The 10,805-nt window shown below is 41.1% G+C and overlaps 1 protein-coding gene across 2 annotated transcripts; it reads left to right on the forward strand.

The window, feature by feature from the left end:
• The first annotated feature begins 658 nt into the window (after positions 1–658).
• On the forward strand, positions 659–8,299 carry LOC142498875 (vomeronasal type-2 receptor 26-like). 2 transcript variants are annotated; one of them, XM_075607499.1, is made up of 2 exons: positions 659–878; positions 5,126–8,299. In XM_075607499.1, exon 2 carries the CDS (start codon positions 5,128–5,130, stop codon positions 6,022–6,024), a length of 897 nt encoding a protein of 298 aa, XP_075463614.1. In that variant the 5' UTR covers positions 659–878; positions 5,126–5,127; the 3' UTR covers positions 6,025–8,299. The 2 variants fall into 2 exon arrangements, with proteins under 2 accessions (XP_075463614.1, XP_075463613.1); XM_075607498.1 differs by lacking the exon at positions 659–878 and adding an exon at positions 2,206–2,462.
• Positions 8,300–10,805: the final 2,506 nt, after the last annotated feature.

Genomic DNA, 10,805 nt, shown 5'->3' on the forward strand with positions numbered 1-10,805 from the left:
CAGGATGGGAACCTGGTGGGAAGACGGTGGCTCTCTGCATTGGCTCTGTCTTCTCCATGTTTAATGCATGACTGAGATGAAGTCTCCCTATCATTTTGTTAATGCAGCTGTGTGTAACCTCTGGGCTGTCATCCTATCCTATTTATACAGTGTGGAGAAAGATAAATAAAAAATAACACTTTTCCCCTCTATATCCACCACCTCCTCCTCCTGAGTCCTACATTTCAAAGGGGTCAGAATCAGGGGATGCTGAACCACCCATCTCTAATTTCAATAGCATGGAAATACTAATAAATGCACCTTCCTGTCAGCACACATACCAATAGTATGGCCCCTCCACGGCAAGATACTGTATACATCGCCGGTGCTACATAAAAAATGAATGTCTCAATACAGTACTTTTTGTGTATGTCCTGGAGACTCTTAGGACTGACCACTCCAGTGGCCCCAACAAGTGATATTAAGTTTTACATGATATTATTACGAGGCATACAGTAATTGTCCTTTTTTTCCATGTACGTAATCCATTTTGGACAATTAATCTCTGAACTGTCTCCCTATATTTGTATTATCGTTTCTGTTTATATTGTTTCTTGTTCTTCCCTGATCTATTTGTATTAATACTGCATTGCATCTCTTCATCCATTCAGCTGACACATTATTTAAAAAATGTGCATTTTAAAACATCTTCTGGAGATGAGATTTTCTTTGATGAGAAGGGACGCACACCAGGGCACCTAGATTTGTTAAATATTTTGACCTATCCTGGTGGAATATTAAAAAGTGTCCACGTGGGACAGTATCTCTCCTCTGCTCCAAAGGGACAACAATTGATCATCAATGAAAGTAACATCAGTTGGGGACCAAACATCAGAGAGGTAAGTAGCAATGCTACTGTAAGTGCTGGAAAGTGTAGCCTGAATAGTACCATGGAGATTCTTATAAAGAACATCACCAATAAATGTACATTGTTCTTATGCACAATATCCTATGCATACCTAGGGTGACATTTACTAACCAGGGATCCAGACTGCATTGGTAAGGCACTCCAAGGCGCTCTGCAGGAAGCCATACCAGCATATATTTACTAAGCCTTCTTACATAATACATATCACATCTTCTGGAAATGTATTCGAATAAGGCATCTTCTTCACAACCTGCTTAAAAACGATGCTTTGGAAGAACTACTGAAGATGCCAGTTATATATTGAATTCTAGTATATAGCTGGCATATTTGATAGAAAGTGTTCAATGAATTAACCCCTGAGCAACAGAAGTAGCCATGCCATGACAGCCAAGGGGTTAATGAGATACATTGCCAATTGGGTATGACCAATCCATATAATACCTGGCATCTTCAGTAGGGAAGGCAGTGTAGCTCTTCCAAAGCGTCTGCAAGCAGGAGGTCTGAAAGGCACATTTTGGGGGTGGCAGACTAGTTACCACCACTTAGTCAATATCCTTTTACATTAAAATGAGCTGATTTTCATATAGGATGCTCAAATAAGTCTTCTTTGGAAGTCGGAATACATATTCCAAAAGGGGTCTACTGGAGATGCATCATGTCTACCAACACCTTCCATCCGCTTTGTAAATACACTGTAGCCGGAAGGTATCTTGTGGCACTGGAAGAAGGGGTGTGGTTGGTTAGTAAATCTCCCCCTTAATCTTTAAGTATAGAGTACCAATTAGTTGTAGAATATATTACATTTTAACATAGCAAGAAGAGAGTTATACATAATGTAGATGTAATAGTGTGCACAGAGCTTTTCAAATCTTACAGGAGTCTTTTTCACATGTATACACCAGAGCTTTTGAAAACCAAAGAGGTCCGTGTGTCTCTTAAAGCTCTTTTATACTGTTACGTTTGATCACTTTTCTTTGAGAAACTGGGGTGGAGTCCCCTCGCTCTGCCTATTACTTTCACAGTTTCAGAGTTTAAGGGAGGTGCTGCCTGGGATAATTGAATATACTGTAGCAAACGGAGGAGAATATAGGTCCTAGTTTTTAGCGCTCGATCCCTTGATAGTGGTCCTTTATAAAGGGGACCTTCATAAAGGATTACTACCAAGGGATCAAGGACTATAAACTGGAATTTTGTTCTCTTTTTTTTTTTTTTTTGCTCTTTATCCATTAAAAAAAAAGTTAAAAAAACTTGCAACAAAACGTAATTTCTTCAGGACCAGTCAGCTTTTTACAACGTCACCGTATTTTCAAGCCACAATTAATTTTTTTAGATGGAAGACATTAAGTAAAATGTATAGCAGAATTTGAGCCAATTAGATTTTTCCTGCATTTGTATTCTACAGTAAGTGCCACTTTTAATTATCTTTATTAGACTCCTCAGTCTGTGTGTATTGCGAATTGTTACCCTGGGTACAGAAAAGCACCTCAGAGGGGGAAACCTGCCTGTTGTTATGACTGCGTCCCCTGCTCAGAAGGGGAGATCTCTAACATGACTGGTATGTGAAAAAACATGTACATTATTACACTGTATGTTCATTAAAGGCATACAGGCCCATAATTACTACATGTTGCTATTCAAAAAACAACTTGTGAGACAGGTGGACACCTTAGAGACAATTTAGGGGAATGAGCCATGAGGTATCTTGTGGAATTCCACAGTGTGGGGAAACAGCCTCAGGCGAGGAGACTCCAGCTTGTGCAGCCAGCACAACACAGACAAACTATTTCTTCAAAGTGCAGGTCTCCTCAAAGACAGAGATACAAAGTAGAGCTCTACTCACAAGTTCATAATGCAATTCTCCATTTCATGTGACAGCCAAGAACAGTGGTAAACCAAAAGAGAAAAGAACTCAGTTTTGTATAGCACTCAAACATCACTAGTTGTGAATGTCAATATTAAAATAATCTTTATTCAAATAAACTACATAAAATAAATGATCTGCGGTCATTACACCATCTTACTCCCCTCCCTGGTCAGGGGGGAGTACAATCATTCATACACACTAACCTCAGCTTCTAAATGTGAGGATATTAAGCAACTAGACACTGCCACCCATATAGACCGACAATAGGGGTCTATTTACAAGTAGCGATCCGCTACCACTGGCATTGTTCCAGTTTTTGACATATTTAGTCATGTTTAATTTTTATCCCACTCTATGCACCATTTATTTTATATAGTTTACTTGAATAAAGATTATTTTAATATTGACATTCACAACTAGTGATATTTGAGTGCTATACAAAACTGAGTTATTTTCGCTTTTGGTTTATTGCTTATACAATTCTCAGTCCAGCACCTTATCCACATTACTAAATACTCTTATTTCAGCTGAGCAGGGGTTCACCCACTTTCCCTTCCCTTTCCCTTTTTTACCCGTGGTATATAGCCAAGAACAGTGGAAAGACAATGTTTCAGGTCCCATATGGACCTTTCATCAGTATCTTGTGGAATAGCATCGCTTAGTAAGTATGGGCCACAATAAGTACAACTGTAGATCAGCCTTTAAAAAGTGAGTTTCAAAGGTGGAATGTCACATGGGACCAAATTGAACTAATAGCAAAGTAAAATAGCGCTGATTTTGTGCTACTGCAAAAAAAAACCCCATTCAAGTCAATGGGACAGTGATTTCAACCGGGAATCCTCAAGCACCTCTCAGGGGATCCGCGGCAACCAGAGGGGGAGAGCTGGCAAACTGTCCCAGCTGTTCCAGGCACGGCGGTGCGGCAGTCCCCATAGCAGTGACCTGGTGGCTCCTGAGCTCAGCAGCAGCCACCCGGTCAATGCTATCCTTCCTCTCCCTGCTCCTGTTGGCACCGAAAGTCGCGTCAACTTCCGGCTGACAGGAGGGAGGGCAAGGATCAGGTAAGAGCATGCGCTCTCAGCGCCGGCAGCTCCCTTAAAGTGAGTGTGTGCGTGTGTGTCTGTAAGTGAGAGGGGGAGAGTAAGTGTGTGTATAGAAGGGGGGGCGAGAGATGGGTGGGGGGCGAGAGATGGGGTGCTACCCAGGCTGGGGTTGGGGTTCCCCAGAATTTCACAATCGAATTCTGGGGTTCCTTTACCAAAAAAAGGTTGAAAACCACTGCAATGGGATAATGTTAATAATAATAATTGAGCATGCAGGGTTGCTGCTTGAATCCCTTATAAGTACAACGTCCCTGTTGCCTGGAATCGAACAACATGGCAGACAGAATGAGATGAAGCTTTGATTTCATTGTGATGATGTCACTTTTTTTCTTTGGGGTAGCCAATAAACTGTGGGTATAATAATAATAATAATAATAATAGCAAGCTCTTGTATAGCGCTGCTAGTTATACATAGGGCTTTACAGAGACATTTTGCAGGCACTGGTCCCTACCCTGTGGAGCTTACAATCTATGTTTTTGTGCCTGAGGCACAGGGAGATAAAGTAACTTGCTCAAGGTCACAAGGAGCCAACCCCGGTTCCCCTGCTCATTGTCAGTCAGTGTCTCACTAAGCCACTCCTTCTCCATATGAGATAAGCAGGAGAAAAAACATGAACCATAGACTAAATCTGATACAGTGGCAAACCTTCCATCTAAAATGATTTTTAAGTGAGACGGCTTTTAATTTTTTTGAAGAAAAAATAGATTAATACCTAAAATTGGCCACTCTTTCATATGCTGTTTAGCTCCAATTTGCCGGATTGCAACTTTAACAAAGTGATGTTTGCTTTTCTTTATTTTACACTTCAATACAGGCATACCCCGGTTTAAGGACATTCACTTTAAGTACACTCGCGAGTAGGACATATCGCCCAATAGGCAAACGGCAGCTCACGCATGCGTCTGTCAGCACGTCCTGAACAGAAATACCGGCTCCCTACCTGTACCGAAGCTGAGCGCAAGTGGGGAGACTATAAAGCCTGTTATAAATGCGTTATTTACATCAGTTATGCACGTATATGACGATTGCAGTACAGTACATGCATCGATAAGTGGGGAAAAAGGTAGTGCTTCACTTTAAGTACATTTTTGCTTTACATACATGCTCCGGTCCCATTGCGTACGTTAATGCGGGGTATGCCTGTACGTGATTACGATAAATGTTGTGTTATCTGCTTTGTATATATTCTCTCTTTGATGTCTGCGAGACAACTGAAATTCACAATTCACATTTAATATTAATTCCTTCAGACATGGAAAACTGCCTGCGGTGCCCGGAAGATGAGTGGCCAGATGAGTTGAGAGTCACTTGTGTCCAGAGAACTGTCCATTTCCTGTCCATTGAGGATTCACTGGGAGTGACTTTGGTGTCTTTAACGCTCATTTTTTGTGCTATTACTGCTGCAGTGCTGGGGATCTTTATTATACACAGGGATACGGCAATAGTCAGAGCCAATAACCGGGATCTCAGCTACACCCTCCTCACCTCCCTTATGCTGTCCTTCCTCTGCTCCTTATTATTCATTGGCCAGCCTGTCAAGTTGACATGTTTGGTTCAACAAGCTGCCTTCAGTATCATTTTTACAGTGGCTGTTTCATCTGTTGTGGCAAAAACGATCACAGTTTTTGTGGCCTTTACATCTACAAAGCCTGGGAGCAAGTTCAGAAGATGGGCTGGAAGATCATCTAATTATATTGTTCTACTTTGCTCATTGGGGGAAGTTGGGATCTGCACAGTGTGGCTCATCCACTCTCCTCCATTCCCAGAGAGAAACACAGAGACTGAAGTTGGGAAGCTCATATTACAATGTAATGTAGGGTCTGCTCTTGCATATTACGTTGCACTTGGCTATATTGGTTTCCTGGCTTTTTTCAGCTTCGTTGTTGCTTATCTAGTAAGGAAGTTACCTGATCGCTTTAACGAAGCTCATTATATTACATTCAGCATGCTGGTGTTCTGCAGTGTGTGGGTTTCCTTCATCCCAGCTTATCTGAGCACCAAAGGCAAATACATGGTGGCTGTGGAGATATTTGCTATCCTGGCTTCCAGTGCAGGAGTACTTGGCTGTATATTTATGCCCAAGTGCTATATTATTATATTTAGACCTGACCTGAATGTTCATAAAAGTTTAAGAAGTAGAATACTGTAATTAGAATGAAATTATATATTTATATACATTTCATAAAATGTACTGCACATTTTAAACATTGTACTTAATTCCATAGTGCATTAGTTATCTATTAAATATGTATAGCTCAGGGATTTATATCTAAGAGTTATGATTTATTACAGGCATTATTATCCAGTTTGTGTATGAGTAAACCTTTTGAGATACCTCAATATTAATCCCAATATTTCGAATGCCAGTGTCGTGAACTAGTTTATTTTGTAATAATTTGGGTAATTATTGTTTCCATTGTACATATTTTGTTCAGGGCTTCTGTACAAGTTAATAATAACTGTAATGATGGTATCAACTTTGACTTTGAAACCAATGAAAAGCTCTTGAGCACTCTGGCTTCTCTTTAATATGGTCAGAATTGCACATTTAAAGTACAGATTATTTATTTATTTATAAAATATTTTACCAAGACGTAATACATTGAGAGTTACCTCTCGTTTTCAAGTATGTCCTGGGATGTACTGTACCATGACTGTTCCCATTGCTACAAACACCACATCACAGAATTCTCTCAGCTGTGACTTCTTCCTTTTACATGAAAGAAGATAAGACCGTTTGCTGCAAGATCACAGCAGTGCATGGTTACAGCTATAGCGCAATCCTCGTACTGAGTTCCTGCAATATAGTAGAGCCACAGTAGAGAGTTTATGCAGACCACATAGATAAATAAAAAGATAGCTGGTCCTACCTTTTAAGAAGTTATCCAACTGAGGGAACAGAGGTGTCCATTTTTATTTCCTAATAACTCTTGCAGTGCTGGATCTGCCTAGATTGTGTGGGGTTTAGCAGCAGTGAAAGGATTACCCATGGTAGTTGATATAGACTTTAGTACAGTGTGGTTTTACCCATGACAGCCTTACAGCTAAAAGTACCCTTGAAGGTTACAGTACTATAGGAGTGTCATTCTACTTAATGCTCTGTAAAGTGTATTTCATTTTGATATTTTCTGATTATGTAGCAGTTTTGCATTAAGTATTCACCAAAGACTTTGGAGACTTTTATCCTTACATCTAGAGCAGCTTACATGGGGATTCCAAGCATGTAGATGAGACACCAGCATTTTTTATTGTTTTAGTAACTATTGATATACTAACTGGATGCAAAAAGAACAGCGCGTAGGAAACCTTCATGGTTTAGTACAGTACGTTTAAAATAACTTATCAGACAATAACCAGCTTATACCGCCTACTCGCAAACGTTGGTGTTAGATAACCTTAAACCAAACTGCAGCAACACAAGTGCCGGCATCCTCTGTGTGAGTCCACCTCCACATCTTGTTGTTCGGTCGACATCTGACATCACAGAGACCTGATCTGGTTGTCTGCTCCGGTAGAAGTCTGTATCTTGCTGGTGTCCAAATGTGTTTCATCCCCAGAGGAAGATAATTATTTTTAAAACGCGTCGGAACACCAGTAAGTTACAGGCCTCTACCGGAGCAGAGACGCAAATGAGGTGCATGTGACATAACAATTCTGGGGGAAAGGGATTTAAATCATAGCGCTACTCTAGTAGTAAGTCCAACACGAGTGCATATATCAAACAAAAATATAATATTATAAATAGAGAGGGTTTATTGGTCTACCAATTAAATACTGAAGATCAATATTGAAATGAATATATGAGATAAGGTCCTAATACAAAGAATATAGAAATGTCCCAAGGTGCTGCTCTTAGTTTCAAAGACCTTCAATTAGAGCTTTTTTTTTTTGCTAACGTTTGCTTGTTGCTGTGATGTAAGATGACAGCCAAACATCCAGAGGTGGAGGTGGAGTCACACACACACACACACACACACACACACACACACACACACACACACACACACACACACACACACACACACACACACACACACACACACACACACACACGATGATGGTGCCTATTTGATGCAATTTCACTCAAGATCATCTAACACCAACGTTTGTGAGTAGGTGGCTATAAGCTGGTTATTGCTTGTTATTATACTGTACCATGAAGGTTTCTTCTCGTACTCTGTTGTTTTTGCATTCTGCCCGGTTAAGGGTGGTCACTCCGCATTTGGAGCTGCCCCGGACTTTTACAACCAACAAATCATTAATTTTGGCTCTCAAGTGGACTATTTAATATAAGACATGTGACTCACCCATACACCTTACAAACACTAATACCAATAACTGTTTGTACTATCTTATGTTTATTGTTATTATTATTATTTGTTGATTTAGTTTCAGTTTAATAAAGTGATACATTTTAAAAGAAACACTGTATTGTTTATTGTGCAAAATATCCTGCTGTTGCTTATCATTCATTATTAATTTATATGTGGCATATATATCTTGGTGCGTTAGGAGACCACCATCTCTTCACCCCCCATCTAAAATATCAACTCTTCTTTACCACCTGCCAGGCAGTACAGAGCCCCCAATGGCATCATCATAGCAGAATTAACTATACCAGGCACAATGAGGGCAGGGCCGCCGACAGGGGGGGGGGCAAGATGAGACTCATGTCCCGGGCCCGGTGAGTAAAGGGGCCCGGTCCCCCTGTCGGAAAATCCTGCAAAGGAGACATCATGTAAGGTGTTGCAGAGGGGGCCTGCTGGAAGGTGTCCTTGGAGATGCCTGTCGTGGCATGTTGTAAGCACGTGGAATGGACAAACACCTCCATGGGCACACTCCAGCATTCAGCTCTGCAGGTCCTCTCCACAGGCCTCTGGCAAGCTTCCTCAATCCTCCAGGACAGCAGGTAGGCAGTGGGTACTCTCAGATCCTCTTTTACCCTTTCCTTGTTTCCCTTTGTAACAGGGATTTATCCCGGTTTGGATAAAGCTGCCTAAAGCTCTGAATCAAGCATGGGGCTGGTTAGTTGCAGCCACTCAATTATCCAGTCTCCACCTGAGAGATCTGTAAAAAGCCTCATGTGAGACACAGGAGAGAGATTTTCCTCAGCACACAAGTGTGCTGACATAAAGGAGAAGGGTCTTGAATGCACAGGAGGACAACAAGACTCAATGGGACCAGACCTCTTTTCCTGGACACAGAGGACCCAGGAACCTGACAGAAGCTGGACCCTCAAGCACACCAAGACACCACTGACCTGAAGGGCCATCTGCTTTAAGGTACCACTGAGAGTTTGGGGTGATAAGTGGGTAAGGGACCCCCCCCCCCAGCCTTGCAGAGAGTGACTGGGGAAGTAAGTTAGCCCTTACAAAGAGATAGGTATTTGTTGTTTTTCTATATTTTTGTTTGCTGTGCTGTTTAAATGGACAGGCTCAAAGCCATATGTTAATTTCACCCTAAAAAGGTCGCCATTTGCATACCTCTGCACACATCTCTTACACCCTCTCGCTCCCATTCCCCTTGTTTCTCTATCCCCCCCTCTCCCCACTTTCTCTCATTCCCTCTCTCTCTTTTCTCCCTCTCACCCCCTTCTCTCTTCCCCACTCGCCCTTCACTTTCCCCCTCCTTCCTTTCCACTCTCTCCCCCTCTTCTCCCCCCTCTCTCTATCCCCCCTCTCCCTACCTCTTTTTTCTCCCCCTCACCCTCCTGCCTTTTCCCTCCCTCGCCCCACCCTTCTTTCCCCTCTCCCCCTCCCTCTCTTTCCTCTCTATCAGCACCTCTGTTTGGCAACATAACTGCTGTTGCCAACACGTGAATCCAATGCAAACCTCTCTTGCCTATTCATGCTGTGCAGGCTCTGTTCCGGGTAGAATCCGTATACTCGTTCTTGTGCTTTGTGACTGACCTAGAAGACAAGAGAATCCCTCGTGATACAGATCTGTTTACTCCTAGAAACTCAAGAAATTACAGTTAATACACAACTATCTGTAATCCGCTGGCTAATTGTAAGTGCGCACTTTGGAGGGATTATGCTTAACTAATATTTTATTAAATTGAGTTCGGATAGTCTGCGCTTATGGTGTCTCTCTCTCTCTTCCACTTTAAGTATACCCACACAGCGTCCTACCTATGATGTTATCTTAGACAACACTGGATTCTTTCTACACACCTGAGTTTTTAGTGTGATATCCTCTATTTACTCATATCTATGTGAGTATAATGTTTGAAGATTAAGATCATGGTCTCTACATTTTTTTTATCAGCAATACTACGCTATATATTTTTCTCAAACTGATTTTTTACATATTACGTATCCCGCTCCCTCATTCTGTTCGACAACAGCCAAACAAAGGCAAGAAGTTATTTAGCAAATTTATTGGGTGCATTTTTGGTTTGCTACCTGCTGTTAAGGTGTGCTACCATGTACTCATTCTTTGAGACTTACTATCAATGTGGCCATACTGTTTTGGCTTCAGAACCGCTGTGATCGTTTTTGTTTTTTTGCCTGACAGTATCTTACTTCTTATCTTGTCTTCTTCAATAAATTAAAACATTAATTGAAAGATTAAATATATCATTCAAGAGCTTTCTCCATTATGCCAGATGTGTAGATGTATAATAAAAATGCTGACGCGCTCCATGCTGCTACAGTATTTGGAGGTATTAACTTCTCCAGTGTTTCCTTGTGTCCCCTTACCCATGGCTTTTCTCCTTGCTCCATCCTTGATATCTCTGGCTTCACATAGACACATACTGTTCATATAATTGGAGAAATATTCTAGATTAGATGAATTTAACATCACTATCAAATCTATATCAATAGCCAAGTCTTAGAATGTTTTTCTGGAGATAGTCCTTTAGAAGCCAGAATACTTAGCATAAATATAGGCAAATATATTTTACATTTATTCAACACAATGCATGCA

The sequence above is a fragment of the Ascaphus truei genome, chromosome 7 (genome assembly GCF_040206685.1).
Source record: "Ascaphus truei isolate aAscTru1 chromosome 7, aAscTru1.hap1, whole genome shotgun sequence".
NCBI lineage: Eukaryota > Metazoa > Chordata > Amphibia > Anura > Ascaphidae > Ascaphus > Ascaphus truei.